At 46.4% G+C, this 17,076-nt stretch overlaps 1 protein-coding gene and 1 pseudogene across 2 annotated transcripts in view; one reads left to right on the top strand and one right to left on the bottom strand.

Moving 5' to 3' along the window:
* Positions 1-2,842: 2,842 nt before the first annotated feature.
* Positions 2,843-17,076, bottom strand: part of WDR88 (WD repeat domain 88) — a gene marked incomplete at both ends in the record, with an annotated part of 32,484 nt that continues 18,250 nt past the window's right edge. Inside the window, 4 exons of the mRNA XM_080703548.1 lie at positions 2,843-2,989; positions 5,225-5,317; positions 13,175-13,243; positions 16,077-16,159. Coding sequence (XP_080559674.1) covers positions 2,843-2,989; positions 5,225-5,317; positions 13,175-13,243; positions 16,077-16,159 — 392 coding nt within the window. The remainder of the gene's footprint in view (positions 2,990-5,224; positions 5,318-13,174; positions 13,244-16,076; positions 16,160-17,076) is intronic.
* On the top strand, positions 10,277-10,622 carry LOC308267874 (matrix-remodeling-associated protein 7-like; annotated as a pseudogene). Its single transcript has one exon. The product of its transcript is annotated as a matrix-remodeling-associated protein 7-like (transcript).

Raw genomic sequence — 17,076 nt, 5'->3', positions numbered from 1 at the left:
GTTTACAACCAATCCCAGGCTCAGGGTTCAGCCACACAAGGACTCTGAGCTGGGCAGAGTCGCGTTCTGCAGACTGTCGCTCTATGGCGGCGGTACACGTTGCGCGGATCGGGGAGAAGAGGAAATCAGCTGTCCTTTGGAAGGCTTGGCTAGCAGGGCGAACCTCGAGGCTCCGCGCCGCGCGGGACCACCGAGCAGCCGCTTCTTGGAGAGTCGGAGAGGCTAAGGCAAATCGGAAGATCCCACACCAGGGAAAAAGCCGCCTCCGCCAAGGAAACTTGTCTGCTCCCAGGACCAGGTCCGCACAGCGCCCAGCGCTCTGGGGCCGGGATTAAAATGGCCTCTCGGGATTTCCCTCACTCCCCAACAGTAAGAAGCTTTTGGAGTTGGGCGGAAAAGCTGGTTGAGCAAAACAAGATAGAGGAAAAAACGCCTTAGAACTATGGGCGCTCAGCCAAAGGCACCGCTGGGATTCGAACCCAGGATCTCCTGTTTACTAGACAGGCGCTTTAACCAACTAAGCCACGGCGCCGCCCGTACGTGCCCTGCGAGAAACTATAACCCATCTCTAGTTACTCTACAAACCGCGCGTGCGCAGAGGTTCTATAGGCTTGGTTAATCCCCTCCCACTCCTCGAAGCTAGCGCATGCGTAGTTACACCTCTTCGCTTGGAAAGCCTAAGGGCGAGACGCGAAGACCGGAAGCTTGGGCTAACGTGGTGGGCCGGGCCCAGGCGTGCAGGGCTTCCGGGACCCCCAGCGTCTCCTCTGATTTATCCTGCGGGTTGCAGTCTGTCGACTGCAGAGAACCTCCTAAACCAGCGCCGCCTGCCCCCTGGCTCTCCCCGCGTCGGGTTCGAGCGCACGGTGGCCCTAGTGAATGGCGCCCCCGGCTGGACGAGGCCGGCGTCCCTCCTAGCGCCGAGGGCCCTTCACTTCGGGCGGATGGCTTCTTCCTGAGTCAGGTGGTAACGATGGAGCCCTGAGCGAGCCTGGGCATCCATCCAGGGTCCCAGGCCAATGGCCTTGAAGCACTTGCACCGCTTGTGGGGAGGTGTCAGCTGGCAGAGCAGGGCAAGGCCCTGCCCACCCCGGCCTGATTGACCCTGCGGGGTCTCCTCACTCAGGCACACCCGCCCCTCGTCCTAACAAGAGCCTTTCTGCAACGAGGCCTACCACCACTGCCAGGGTGCTCTTCCATGACTCTGGCGGGAGGTTGGAGTCTCCTGCAGAAATGTTGTCTATGTAAAAATATATGCTCAGGAAAGTTTGCCCCACGATTGATTGATTGACTGATTGATTTTTTTAGTAGCAACCTAGGTGCCCATCAGTGGGGGCAGTGTACCAATATGCAGTATAATCTTTCGCAGTCAAGGTAATGCATTTGTGTATTTTCTTCACCTGTGAGAAGGCCTCCAAACCAAGAGGGAGGTTACTAGCTGGGAAGTTGTAAGTGGAATTTTGATAAGTTCATACATCGTTCATTGTAAATAAGTGGATAAATACTTAACAGCCAACTTGGACCTGAGCAGTCCCCCCCACTATAACTGACAGAAACTTCACTGAGCATGGGGTCTCCTCAAATAACAATTCCAGGGCTTCGGTGCTTATGCACAGAATTGTGGGAGTAAGAACAACATGCAAATAAGTGCAATCAGGTTTTTAAAATGGATCCTGGAGCATCTTAATGATACTTGGCAAAAATCATATGAGCCACACCAAATGGGACTTTCATGTGCAATAACTGGAAAGAACACTCTTTCTGAATTGACTTAAGTCCTTTGATACACAGTGGAAGCAAGAAGAGAGCTGCATATAAGTATGGGCACTTCGGAACTTGCAAAGCCTGGGGTAGAGAACCTGAAATACCCTGTGGTGATAAAACCACCATGACCACCCTCTTGCCTAACCAGACCTGCCTGTAGTCTGGGCAGGTGGCCACCTGGAAACATTAGCCAGTGTCCTAGTCAGTTTGTATTGCTTTAACAAAATACCTGAGGCTGGTATCTTGTACAGAAAAAAAAAGTGTTTATTAAGCTCATAGTTCTGGAGGCAGGAAAGTTCAAGATCAGGTGGCCACATCTGATGAGAGTGGCATGCTTCAGTCATAACAGAGCAGATGGCATGACACGGCAGGGGAACATGTAAGAACAACAAGCTGCACACAGAAGAAACCAAACACATGGGGTGGCCTAACTACAACTATCTGCTCTTGAACTACTCTAGTTCCACGATATCTAAGACACACCCAAGAGAGGTGTATTAATGCCTTTCAGGGTAGTGCTCCCATGACTTAATTATCTTCCTCTAAGTCCCCTCCTCCAGACATCACTGCATTGGGGACCAAGGCCAGCTCATTAACCCTTAGGAGACAAACCATTAGCAGCCACAGTGCCTTGCCGTCCTCACCCAGAAAGCGGGCCTCATACATCTTCATTGTCCTTTGACAAACCCATTCAGGAAGTCCTGGTGTCAGTAACTGAGGGCCACCTTACAGGACAGCTTTAGAATGTGAGTCCATAAAGTGTTCTCATCCCAAAACTGATAGGAGGAACATTAAGACATAAGCTTAGAAACAGCAAAACTATTTCTACATTTCACATGCACGCTTGTTTTCCAAAGGAAGCTAGATTTATTCTGCATGAAAACTAAAAATAAAGTCTTCGGTCTCTATGATTCCATGGAGTTGAGGAGGTGGCATTTTACTGAGAACCCAGGCTGAGATTGGCCCCGTCCCAATCTCACAGGCCTGCCCGACTGGGGAGGGGTAGAGAAGGGTCCCTGCAGAGCCCTGCAACCTCCGTGACAGGGCCCGTGCTCAAGTCACTCAGGGCCAGTGGCTGTCAGTCCTCTTTGCTCTCCCCTTCCTGCGATGATGAAGCCTCTGCTGGTAAGTTCCAAATATTTCTCCGGCAGAAAACACATTTGGTGAATATTTCCAAAGAGCTGTCGCTTTCAAAGATGGAAAAGGGCCTGTCACATCCTTCACACTGACATGAAATATTTTAAGAGCAGAAAGGAGATCCTGATTAGAGGTAATCAGTGTATGAGGTTGGAGTCCTTCCCCCTGATTCAGATACCCTGGCTGGCCATCGCAAGGGCCACCCTCTCTGGAGTCTCTAACCATACATAGAGTGGACATGGCAGGCCACTGAGTAAAAACAAGCACAGACTTCTGCCCCTTTCCCCCCAAGAGGAAGCAGGCACTGCCAGCGTAGGTCCCCTGTCATAGAGGCCCTGAGATAGGAGTGGCAAGCCATCAGCAGTGGGGAAGACAGGGTTTTCTGTCCCACTGTATCCACTGCTCTGCACAGAGCAGAACCCAAGAACCCAGGGGATATCCTGATTCTCTAATAACTGAGGACCCCTGACTTTTTGAGAACCATAAGAAGTAATCAGGCAAGATTGCTGAATAAATCAAGGATTTCTGTCTTTGGGAGGGCTTACTGGGGATTGAAGAGAGGGGCATTCTATCTCTGAGCTACATCCCCAGCCTTATTTTTAGTTTCTCATTGTTTTTTTTTTTTTTTTTTTTTTTTTTTTTTTTTTGGTGGTGGTACTAGGGGTGGGACCCAGAGTCTTTCTACCTCCAAGCTATATTCCCAGACCTATTTTATATTTTATTTGGAAAACAGGGTCTCACTAAGTTGCTGAGAGCCTCACTAAGTAGCTGAGGATAGCTTTGAACCTGTGCGATCCTCCTGTCTCAGCCTCCCAAGCGCGGGGATTACAAGCGTGTGCCACCACGCCCAGCTTTAGTTTCTGTTTTTAAACAGTCTCTCTGAGTTGAGGAGGGTCTTGCTAAATTGCTGAGGCTGGCCTTGAACCTGCAATCCTCTTGTCTCAGTCTCCCAAGTACTGGTATTGCAGGCAAATCACCATGCCTAGTTTAAAGCAAGGACTTTAACCAGACTGATGCAGGTGCTGAGCTTCCTCCTCCCCACCCCTTTTCCTCCAAGGTCCTCTGGCAGCTGGAGAAGTGGGCAGATCCTGCCTGGGGTGGGCCTTTCAGGAAATCTGGCCCTGAGGCTTCTCCTACTAATTCTGAGCAAGTCAAGTGAGGTGCTTTCACCTTAGCTACAGCTTTAGGTTAGGTCTCATATTTTTCAAGAAAGAAATTAGGTCCTTTACGTACCTTCTTCTAGAGCTCGTTTCCTAAAAGCCAACCTCCAAAGTCACAGGTTTAACAGAGGAGGTAGCCCCAGACCTGCCCAGGTGGCAGGTAGAGGCAGGAGTGATCACTGCTCTGTAGCTAGTCAGCTTCCAGGATCTCAGGCTCACATGTCACAAGGGCCACAAGGACAGTTTCCATGTGGTTCCATCCCTGACCTCCTTGACCTGCAAAATTGCTCCAAAGTGAGACATTTTCAGAAGCAGCAGCTTCCAGTCAGATCTTTTGAGAGCTTGGTGGGAGGTTGGACACATCATCTATGGCTGATACCAGCTGAAACTGGTGAAGCAAAAGATGTGCCACCCCACCACTGAGCTCTTCCATTACAGAAACATGGGCTCCTGGGCTTCTTGCCGGGGAACAGGGCACTGGGGCCCCGGCCCAGCTAGAGTCTGCAACTAGAGTACAGGAGGCTCATGCAGCGCCCAGCTGTGTATCTCGCCATTCCTCTGCTGACTGGTGCTCTCTCAGGCCTCATCTCCACACCACCTCGGTCACTTCACTCAGATACACCAGCCAGGCTTGCTCCTGCCCCAGGCCCCACTCTTCTACTCCTGCTGCTGGGAAGTTCTTCACCTGAATATCTGCATGACTCACCCCTTACCATGGTCAAGTCTGCACATGTGCCATGTTCTCAACAAGACCTGTCCTGTCAACCCTTCAAAATATTGCAACCCCTTGCACTCCCATTCCCCTTTCCTATGTTACTTTTCTTCAAATTACATGGTGCAAGTATTTCACTCTGCCCATGGCTGTATCCCCAGCTGCCCAATAAATGTTTATTCAAAGAACAAATTAGACCGGGCGTGGTGGCGCACGCTTGTAATCCCCGCGCTTGGGAGGCAGAGACAGGAGGATTGGCAGATTCGAAGCCAGCCGCGCGCGCTGGCTTAGGAGACCCTGTTTCTAAATAAAAATGTAAAAATAGGTCTGGGAGTGTAGCCTGGAGGTAGAAGGGCTTCCAGGAACCCCAGTACCACCAAAAAAAAGAACAAATTAATCTGCAGAGGGCTAATGAAAGTCTTCACTGGGCTTAATTTTACTCAATACCAACCTGTTGCACCCTTACACCCTTGCTCTTTTTGTTCTCAATTGTCAAAGGAATTTGGTCAATCTGTTCAATATTCCATAGTCTCATGGTCCTATCCTGAAACAAGTTAAACAGAAAAACAGAAGTCACAAAAATGGCTGTGGCATATCTGTATAGTGGAATTTCATTCAATGATCAAAAGAAGCTATTGAGCCCCAGAAAGACAGGGAGGGATGTTAGAATTAAGTAAAAGAAGCCAGTCTGGAAAGGCTGCAGACTGTACAACCCCAACTATATGAGATTCTAGAGAAGAACAAACCATAGAGACCATAAAAGCAGGGGTTCTGGAGAAGAGAAGGGATGAAAAGGTGGAATACAAGGGATTTTTAGGTCAGTAAAACTGTATGTTATTGTAATGGTGGGTACATGACATGCATTTGGCAAACAGACTACACAACACAAAAAGTGAAAGAATGTAAATGATGGACTTCAGTTAATAATTCCAGAAGAGTACAGTCTTGTTGATACCTTGATATTTGCCCAGAGAGATGGACTTCTATCCTACAAACTTAGTATGGTATTTAGTTTCAGAAGTTTCTTCATATATTCTGGATATTAATATCTTAACTGATGTACGGTTTGCAACTATTTTCTCTCATTCTATAGGCTGTCATGTTGCTTTCTTTTCTTTTCTTTTCTTTTCTTCTTTTTTTTTAAATTTTTGTGGTACTGGGGATGGAACCCTTCTACCTCCGGGCTACACTCCCGGACCTATTTTTATATTTTATTTGGAAACAGGGTCTCTTAAGCCACCGCGGCTGGTTTCAAACCTGCGCGATCCTCCTGTCTCCGCCTCCCAAGCATGGGGATTACAAGCGCGTGCCACCACGCCCGGCTCATGTTGCTTTTTTAACAATGTCTTTTGCCGCCAAAAGTTCCTAATTTTAATAAAGTTTAGTTAAAAAAATTTTTTTCTTTGCGGTTCTGGGGATGGAGCCCAGGGGCATTCTACCTCCAAGCTATACCGCCAGCCCTATTTTTCATTCTTTATTTTGAAATAGGGTCTCACTAAGTTGCAAAGGGCCTCACTAAGTAGCTGAGGCTATCCATGAACTGCAATCCTCCTGTCTCAGCCTACCAAGTGCTGGAATTACAAGTGTGCACCACCACACCGGCTTTGGCTAATTTTTTTGTTGTTGTTGTTGACTGTACTGTTTTTTTTGTGATATTCATGAAATTGTTGCCATATCTAATATGAAGATTTTCTCCAATGATTTATTTCCTTCCTTCCTTCCTTCCTTCTTTCTTTCTTTTTTCATTACTTATTTATTTGTGGTACCAGGGATTTAACTCAGGAGCATTCTACCTCCAAGCTACTATTTTATTTGTGTGTGTGTGTGTGTGTGTGTATGAGAGAGAGAGAGAGAGAGAGAGAGAGAGAGAGAGAGAGAGAGAGAGAGAGAGAGACTGGGTATTGAACCAGGAGCATTTTATCTCCAAGCTACACCTCCAGCCCCCAGCTCTATTTTATTTCTTTTCTTTTCTTTCTCTCTCTTTTTTTTTTTTTTGCAGGTCTGGGGATGGAACCCAGGGCCATTTGACCTCTGAGCTACACCCCCCTGCCCTAATTTTTATTCTTTATTTTGAAACTGGGCCTCACTGTGTTGCAGAGGGCCTCACTAAGTAGCTGAGGCTGTCCGCGAACCGTGATCCTCCGGTCTCAGCCTCCCGAATGCTGGGATTACAAGTGTGTGCCACCATGCCTGGCATATTTTATTTCTTATTTTGAAACAGAATCTCACTAAGTTGTAGAGGGCCTTACTAAACCTATGATCCACCTGTCTCAGCCTCCCAAGGACTGGGATTACAAGTGTGTACTACCACACCTAGGTTTGTTTCTTTCTTTTTTTTTTTAACCTAAGGTGCCTCTGAGCTACAGCCTCCACCCATTGATTGATTGATTGATTGATTGCAGTACTAGGGATGGAACTCAGGGGGCATTCTACCTCCAAGCTATACCCCTAGCCATATTTTTTATTCTTTATTTTGAAACAGGGTCTCACTGAATTGCAAAGGGCCTTACTAAGTAGCTGAGGCTGTCTGAGAACAGCAATCCTCCTGTCTTAGCTTCCCAAGTGCTGGGGTTACAAAAGCTTATTTTATTTTATTTTATTTTGTGGTGCTGGGGATGAAACCCAGAGGCTTTTTACCTTTGGGCTACACTCCCAGACCTATTTTCTATTTTATTTGGAAACAGGGTCTCACTAAGTTGCTGAGAGCCTCACTAAGTAGCTGAGGCTGGCTTTGAACCTGTGCGATCCTCCTGTCTCAGCCTCCCAAGCATGGGGATTACAAGTGTGCGCCACCACGTCCAGCTTTCCTTCATTTTCTTCTTTAAGACTGTTTTGAAACCAGATGTGGTTACACATACCTATAATTCCAGTACTTGGGAGGCTGACACACAGGATCCCAGGTTTAAGGCCAGCCTCAGCAATTCAGTGAGGCCCTCCACAATTCAGTGAGGCCCTGTTTCAAATAAAAAATAAACACACACACACACACACACACTGTTTTGTGTGAACACCAGTAATCCCAGTACTTGGGAGGCTGAGACAGGAGGATTTCAAGTTCACGGACAGCCTCAGCAACTTAGAAGACCCTTAGCAATTTAGCAAGAATCTGTTTTAAGATTTAAAAACATTTTAAAAAGGGCTGGGGCTTTTCTTTGACATAGAATGACCCTGGGTTCAATCCCCAGTACCAAGGGGCGTGGAGAGAGATTGTTTTGAATATTCAAGAAACCCTTTTAATTCCATATGAACTTGAGAATTTGCTTTGCCATCTCTCCATATAAAATGGGCGGTTGGAACTTTGATAGAGATTGCATTAGAGCTGCCCACTTTGAGTAGGACTGACTTCTTTGTTTGTTGTTGTACTGTGGATTGAATCCAGAAGTATTCTACCTCACAGCTACACCTCCAGCCACATTTTACTTTTTATTTTTAAACAGGTTCTCACTAAGCCACAGAGGACCTCATTAAATTCTTCTTCTTTTATTTTCAGTACTGAGGATGGAACCCAGGGACATTCTATCTCCAAACTACACCCCCAGCCCTATTTTTTTTTAATTCTTTATTTAGAAACAGGGTCTTACTGAGTTGCAAAGGGCCTCACTAAGTAGCTGAGGCTGTCCACAAACTGCAGTTCTCCTTTCTCCGCCTCCCAAATGCTGGGATTACAAGCATGTGCCATCATGCCCGGTGGACCTCATTAAATTCTGAGGTTAGCCTTAGACCTGTAATTCTCCTGTCTCAGCCTCCCAAGTGCTGGGATTATAGACCTGCGTGACTGCATCTGGCACTATCACACCCGGCTCCCAGTCCTTTTTTTTTTTTCTTTTTTTGCAGTACTGGGGATGGAACCCAGGGGCTTTCTACCTCCAAGTTACATCCCAGCCTATTTTTTATTCTTTATTTTGAAACAGGGTCTCACTGAGTTGCAAAGGGCCTCACTAAGTAGCTGAGGCTGGTCGCAAACCATGATCCTCTGGTCGCAGCCTCCTGAATGCTGGGATTACAAGTGTGTGCCATGCTGGGCATGGCGGCTCACGCTTGTAATCCCCGCACTTGGGAGGTGGAGACAGGAGGATCGTGCACGTTCGAAGCCAGCCGCGCTGGCTTAAGAGACCCTGTTTCCACATAAAAAAATATAAAATAGGTCTGGGAGTGTAGCCCGTGGGAGCGTAGCCCAGAGGTAAAAGGGCTTCCAGGAACCCCAGTACCACCAGAAAAAAAAAAAAAAAGTGTGCACCACCATGCCTGACTCCAGCCCTATTTTTTATTCTTGATTTTGAAACAGGGTCTCTCTAATTTGTGGAGTAACTCACTAAGTAGCTCAGGCTGTCCTCGAACCTGTGATCCTCCTTTCTCAGTCTCCCAAGTACTGGGATTGCAAGCATGTGCCACCACACCGGCTTTAGACTTTTTCTTTTTTAACATGAAAGATTTTTTAATTTTTTTTAAAAGCCTTTTCTATGTCAACCAAGATTATTATGTGGGTTTTCTCCCTGTTCTATTAATATTATATATTATACAGATTGATTTCATGCTGAACTAAATTTATTCCTGAAATAAATCATGCCTACTTGGTCAGGATAAATAATTATCTTAATATACTGCTGGATTTTATTAGCTAATAATTTGTATCTATAATTTTCTTTTCTTGTGATGTCTATCTAGTTTGGGTATCAGAATAATTTCAGCCTTATAGAATGTGATTTTATATTAAATATAAGCAATATATTTGATTGTGTCCATTTATGTTCTCTTTTTTCAAAAGTCATATATGTCATTGTATGTGTGTGTGTGGATGTATGCATGCATGTGCATGCGTGTGTGTGTGTGTGTGTGGTGCTGGGGATTGAATCCAGTGGGCTCTGTCTGTGAGCTACACTCCTAGCCCATTTTTTTTTTTTTTAAACAGAGTTTTGCTAAGTTGCTGAGACTGACCTCCAAGTTGCAATCCTCCTATTTCGGCCTCCCAAGCACTTGGATCACAGACATGAACCACCATGTTTAGCTTACATCTGTGTATTTTAAAAATTATACAAGGCCAGGCATGGTGGCGTACACTTGTAATCCCAGTTTAGGGAGGCTGAGACAGGAGGATCGCAGTTCGCCGACAGCCTCAGCTACTTAGTGAGGACGTTTGCATTCAGTGAGAACTTGTTTCGAAATAAAGAAAAATAGGGCTGGGTAGTGCAGCTCAGAGGTAGAATGCCTCTGGGTTCCATCCCCAGTACCGCCAAAAAAAACCCATATATATATATATATATATATATATATATATATATATATATATATATATATATATATGAATATATATATATGAATATTGCCTTAGCTGGACATGGTAGTGCACGCTTGTAATCCTAATACTTGGGAAGCTGAGACAGGAGGATCACAAGCTTGTGGCCAGCCTCAGAAATCTCAGGAGGCCCTTGGCAACTTAGTGAGACTCTGTTTCAAAATAAAACATTAAGGTCCCGGCGGGCGGGCACTTGGCGGCCGCCGCGCGATGGAGGCGCCCGCGAGCTGCCGGACGCGCTGCCCGCACTGGCCACGGCGCGGGCGCTGCTGCTGGCCTGGCTGCTGGTGAGGAGGGGCGAGCCCGCGCCCTCGGCTGAGACCCCGCGCCGCCGCCCCGCGCCGGAGGAGCCCGGGCAGCCCGAGGGCCCGAGGGCCGGGGGACCCGCGGCAGCAGCGAGGCAGGAGGAGGAGCAGGACTCGGACAGTGAGAAGGGTCGGTCCCCGGCGGAGCCCGAGGAAGAGGACGGGGAGGGCTTCTCCTTAACTGCAGCCCTGGGCAGCTGAGCGGCAACCAGTGCGAGGAGGAGCTGGAGGGGAGCAGAGGACTGAGCTGACCTCTGACCTCACTTTCCTGGAGCGAGTTCCCTCGGTCCTGAGCCACAGACGTTCTTGCAAATCCTTTTGAACCGAAGACTAATGAAGTTATTCTTAGCCTCCTCCCGAAGGTTTTCCTTTGGGCATCTTAAAAGCTTGAGAGACAAAATGGAGCCCCACCCCCTGAAAGAAGTCCGTGCAGGCTCCAGGGGGCGGGGGAGGGGTCTTGCTACAAATCTGCTGAGATGTAGACACCCCCCCCCCCATCAGGAATTCCCCTTGGCGAGCGGGATCCTTGGGAATGTCTCTGGTTCTTCATGTTGTTCAGCCCCATTTCACGGGATGGTTTTGTTAAATTTAAGGTTTGAAAAGACTGAGCTCAAGCCGGGCATGGTGGCACACTCTTGTAATCTCAGTACTTGGAAGGCTTGGAAGGCTGAGACAGAAGGAGCACTACTTTCAAAACCAGCCTCAGCTACTTAGTGAGGCTCTCAGCAACTTAGTGAGACCCTGTTTCCAAATAAAGTATAAAATAGGTCAAATGTGTAGCTCAGAGGTAGAAGGCCCCTAGGTTCTATCCCCAGTACCACACACACAAAAAAAATTAATATAGGTCTGGGAGTGTAGAAAGCTCCTGAGTTCAAGCCCCATTACCACAAAAAACAACAAATAATTATATAAGAATATTGCCTAAAATTTTTTGTGTAATTTTTAACCTTCTGCTATCTGTGTGTGTGTGTGTGTGTGTGTGTGTGTGTGTGTGTAAGGTGCCAAGAATTGAACACAGGAACACTCTGCCTCCAAGCTACACTCCAGCCCTATTTTATTTTTATTTTGAAACAAGGTCTCACTAGGTTGATGAGTCTTACTACTTGCCTGAACCTGTGATCTGCCTCTCTCAGCCTCCCAAGTACTGGGATTACAAGAATCCACCTCCACGCCTGGCAAGTCCTATTGTGTTCATGTTCTCTTTTAAAAATAATCTTATAGCAGCCAGACGTGGTGGCGCACACTTTTAATCCCAGTGTTTGGGAGGCTAGGACAGGAGGATCGCGGTTTGGGGCCAGCCTCAGCTACTTAGTGAGGCCCTTTGCAACTCAGTGAGACCCTGTTTCAAAATAAAGAATAAAAACTAGGACTGGGGGAATGTCCCTAGATTCCATCCCCAGTATCACAAAAAATTAATAATAATAATAATAATAATAATAATCTGAGAGCTGGGCACGGTGGTGCATGCTTTGTAATCCCAGCATTTGGGAGGCTGAGACAGGAGGATCGCAGTTAGCAGACAGCTTCAACTACTTGGTGTGGCCATTTGCAACCCAGTGAGACCCTGTTTCAAAATAAAGAATAAAAAATAGAGCTAGGGGTATAGCTCAGAGATAGAATGCCCCTGAGTTCAATCTCCAGTACCTAAATAAATAAATAAATAGGGCTGGGGATATAGCTCAGAGGTAGAATGCCCCCTGGGTTCAAGGTTCAGTCCCCAGTAAAGAGCGCGCGCACAAACACACACACACACACACACACACACACACACACACACACACACACTCATGCTCGGATTAGAAGTTTGAAGCCAGCCTTGTCCACTTAGTGAGACACTGTTTCAAAATAAAAAATGTTAAAGGAATGGAGATGTAGCTCAGAGGTAGAACACCCTGGGTTCAGTCTCTGGTACCACCAAAAGTAAAATAAAATAATATAATCTTATACCTATGGTATCTTAATAATAATAATTTAAATATACTAATTTATCCTAAAATTTTGAATATCCAACAAAGTATTTTTTGTTTTTTTGTTTTGTTTCATTGTGGTACTTACTGAGACCCCATTTCAAAACAAAACATAAAATAAGAGTTGGGGGTGTAGTTCAGAAGTAGAATGCCCTGGGTTCAGTTCCCAGTATAAAAATAAATAAATAGTTCTATTATTAATTACTACTAATCACCACTTATAACTAATCCTATTGTTAACAGAGTAATATATAATTTCAAGTAAATACTCATTTTTCTATGTTTATATTAGATCAATAACACATTGGCATATAATTTCTTATATATTTTTATGATGTTTTAGTCTGGAATTTTGACCATAGCTTTATAGACCTAGAGACCTTCAGCTTAATGGGAGGAAATGCTCTGATGAGTGTCAGGGGGCAAGGTGGGACCCCATTTCTCTGATGCTCCTACCTGAGGGCAGCCCTTGGGATATGCAGGGCCAGCTGTGAGCACCATGGGAATGGGAATCCCAAGATGCAGTGATATAGGGTGGGGAGGGAAGACGCACTGGACCTGGATGGTTTCTGCTGCTTGTCCCGAGCTGGCGCCTGCCCATCACTCACCAGTCAGCCTCTTTCTTCAACAAAACTCAAATGTCAGTGGTGTAGTGTTGTAGAAACCCCTGGCAATTCCCCACATTCACAGATGGAAAAATTTGCTTTCCACATTCCCAGGCAACTCCCATGTTGCGCCTGCCCAGAAATTTTACACTTGGGAAGAACATCCTGCTGTCATTAATTCTAACAAATGTTGTAAACATTTGAAGTCACTCAAAGCTTGGTCACTTTTACCTTTGAAGCAGATAGGATCCATTTCTTGTTGCTGCTAATGGCAACATCCGTCACCCAGTCATCATGGCCCTGAAGAACAAAGATTTTACAAAGACCTAAAGAAAATGCCTTTACAAAAACAATAAAAGTCAAGTCAGGCCAGGAGTCCAGTGGTGCTTCCACTTTAGAACCACTCACTATATTTGCCTGGTTCCATCAAAGGCAGGGTATAAACTATACATAGGTGGAACATCTATAGGTGGTCTACAATGCCTGTGTGTGTGTGTGTGTGTGTGTGTGTGTGTGTGTGTGTGTGTGTGGTTTTTGTTGTTGCTTTTGTGGTACTGGGGATAGAACCCAGGAACATTCTTCCTCTGAGCTACACTCCCAGCCTTATTTTTTATTCCTTATTTTGAAACAGGGTCTCACTAAGTTGCAGATGGCCTCACTAAGTACCTGAGGTTGGCCACAAACCCATGATCCTCCTGTCTTAGCCTCGCAAGTATGGGGATTATAAGTGTGCGCCAACACACCCGGTTTGTATGTATGTGTGTGTGTAGTTTTTATTTTTTAATAGCCCTATGGAAGTCGGGCATAGTGGTGCACGCTTGTAATCCCAGCATTCAGGAGGCTGAAACAGGAGGACCGCGGTTCATGGACAGCCTTGGCTACTTAGTGAGGCCCTCTGCAACTCCTGTTTCAAAATACAGAATAAAGAATAGGGCTTGGGGTATAGCTTGGAGGTCGAATGCCCCTGAGTTCCATCCCTAGACCTGCAAAATAATAATAATAATAAATAAATAAATAGCCCTATGGTGTTTAACAGAATAGAAGGAAACTAAAAGACTATCTTCCCATCTGGTCCTAGGTTTTCATTTGCATTCTTTGTTCTAGGAAATACCATTCAGAGGTCCTATCAGAGAGCGGGCTTTGACTTCAAGTAACTGCAAACTGATTCACTCCAGTTTAAGCAAATGGAGGGTCATTTTTCCCAGGTAAAAAAGAGCTTGGAAGCCGGGCGTGGTGGCGCACGCTTGTAATCCCCACGCTTGGGAGGTAGAGACAGGAGGATCGCGCAGGTTTGAAGCCAGCTGCACTGGCTTAAGAGACCGTTTCCAAATAAAAATATAAAATAGGTCTGGGAGTGTAGCCCGGAGGTAGAAGGGCTTCCAGGAACCCCAGTACCACCACCACCAAAAAAAAAAAAAAAAAAAAAAAAGAGCTTGGAAGTTTGAGTTCTGTGTCAGCATCTTTACCATCCTTAAGCCTTTTTCTCATGGAAAGAGGTGAGGTACCTGTGTGTGGTGGGAGGAAAGAGAACAGAAGAGATTGACTGTGTGTACAACAAAAGGCAGAAATTTGAGAGTAGAGAGATTCAGAGAGAGAGAGAAGGGGAGGAGAGAGAGACTAGACAAGTTTATAGAGACGAAAAGATTTGGGAGTGGATAGTGGGGGTTGAAAGCAGGGGTGTTCTACCTCTGAGCTACTCCCCCCCCCCCAGCTCTACTTTATTTTTAGTTTGGAACAAGATATCACTAAGTTACCATTTGCACTGGCCTTAAACCTTTCAGCTTTCTAAGTACTGGCAATATTGACATGCAGTGTAGCACCTGACTGGGACAAAGGAATTTTCAAGCACAGGGAGGTTTAACATTGAGGTTTTTGTTTTTGGGTGTGTGTGCGTGTGTGTGTGTGTGTGTGTGTGTGTGTGTGTGTGTGTGTATGTATGTGGTACTGAGGAAGGCACCCAGGTACCTTCTACCTCCAGGACACACCCCCAGAACTATTTTTTATATTTTATTTGGAAACATGATCTCACTAAGTTGCTGAGAGCCTCACTTAGCTACTGAGGCTGGCTTTGAACCTGCAACCCTCCTGTCTCAGCTTCCCAAGTACTGAAATTACAAGGGTATACCACCACACCCAGCTAACATTCAGGTTTTTTTGTTGTTTGTTTGTTTTGCATTACCAGGGATGGAACCCAGGGGCTACGGGATGCAACCTCCAAGCTACAGCCCTAGCTCTAGTTTTTAGTCTTTTTATTTTTGAAACAGGGTCTCACTGAGTTGCGAACAGCCTAAGTAGCCGAGGCTGTCTATGAACTGTGGTCCTCCAGGCTCTGCCTCTTGAATGCTGGGATTACAAGTGTGCGCCACCACGCCCAGCTAACATTCAGTTCTAAGTTATATATTTGCTATGATGTAAATCCCTCTGTATCCCTAAATCCTAGGAGAAGACAGTTCAGATGATAGACCAGTCCCAGGGGCCTGGACATGTGCTGCACAGAGAGGCAGTCTGAATTAGGGCCCTGGGGACACAGAGACCAATCGCCATGGGTGCAAGCCAAAGGTGAGACCACAAGACTGGGTAGTATGTAGAAAGTGTGGGGCTCAGGGCCCTGGAACAGGATGAACCCACCCTGGGTACTTGCTGTGCTGAATAATAATACATCCATAATTACAGAGCAAGCTTGAGTTGGGTCTCTTCTAACCTGCAGTCAAAAGTGTTCAGCTGACACCCTCATTCTGGAGCCCTGTAGCTTCCAGCGCTCATTATGGCACTGGTCCTTCCGCAGGACGGTTTCTGCTGTTCTTGGATGCCTTTGCATTTGCTGTTCCGGCTGCCTAAAATGCTCTTCCCCGATGTCCTCACTTATCCTCCAGTCTCCAGATCAAGTGTCTCCTTCTCCAAGAAGCCCTCCCTGCTCACCGCTGTGGGTTAGTCTCCAGAGTCTGTGTCCTGCCACCCTGCCGTGATTTCCCGTTCTGCTCATCACTGTCAGTGATCCATTTGCTGGTTTCTTTGTCCCTCCCCACAGGGCCCACAGAGGCATCAGCTCCACCCGGAGGGCATCTGAGCCTGTCTCACTGCTGTTTTAGTGCATCCAGCACCCAGATCTACCATCTGACACTGGCGCTTGTACCTTCAAGGACAGCTTCCGGTAGCCCTCTCCTACATCCCAAATAGCCACGGTCCTGTCAAAGCCTCCGGAGATGAGGTAAGAGTCTGCAATACAAAATGAAAGCGTCCGGGTAGGGCCCTCCTCTACAGAAGCTGGAGCAGGCAGAAGGTTAGTGTTCGTGAGGTGCACCACGCTCACTCTGATGAAACCCGAACCCCTCTCCAGTGTGGCTCAGTGGCCCCTCCCCCAGGCCATTACAGCTCATTTTTGCTATTCATTATAGCTATGTTGCATAAAGTTACTGCAAGCCGGGCATGGTGGTGCAGGCTTGTAAACCCAGCATTCAGGAGGCTGAGACAGGAGGATCGTGGTTTGTGGACAGACTCAGCCACTTAGTGAGGCCCTCTGCAACTCAGTGAGACCCTGTTTCAAAATAAAGAATAAAAAATAGGGCTGGGGATGTAGCTTGGAGGTAGAATGCCCCCTGGTTCCATCCCCAGGCCCTCCCCCCCCAAAAAAAAAGTTCCTGCAAACATCAATTTAGCAAATAGCTCCTCCTAGAGAAATAAAGGGTTAGGTTCCCACAAGCCTCTGGTCACATACAACTTCAGTGGATCAATACATAACCTTATTTTAGGTGTGTTTTCTGTTTAAAAAGACCTCATTTAATCTACAAATTTAATATATTTGGCTCATTAACATTGAACTCATAGCCACTAGCACTATAATTCATGCCTAAAAAATGCATTTAGTAAGGCATGATAATGCATACCAGTGATCTCAGTACTTGGGAGGCTAAGACAGTAGGATCACAGGTTCAAGGCCAGCCTCGGCAACTCAGTGAGCCCCTCAGCAACTTAACAAGACCCTGTTTCAAAATAAAAAATAAAATAGGGCTGGGGGTCTAGCTCAGAGGTAGAATGTCCCTAGGTTCAATCTCCAGTACCAAAAACAATAACAACAACAACAACAAAATTCCAACCTTGTGCCTATAAACTTTTTTGTCCCTATGGGAAGAAAA

This window comes from Muscardinus avellanarius (assembly GCF_963383645.1).
Source record: "Muscardinus avellanarius genome assembly, chromosome: 10".
In the NCBI taxonomy this organism is placed as follows: Eukaryota; Metazoa; Chordata; class Mammalia; order Rodentia; family Gliridae; genus Muscardinus; species Muscardinus avellanarius.
The sequence above is the reverse complement of the archived record's forward strand: the minus strand, read 5'-3'. Positions and strand labels throughout refer to the sequence as shown.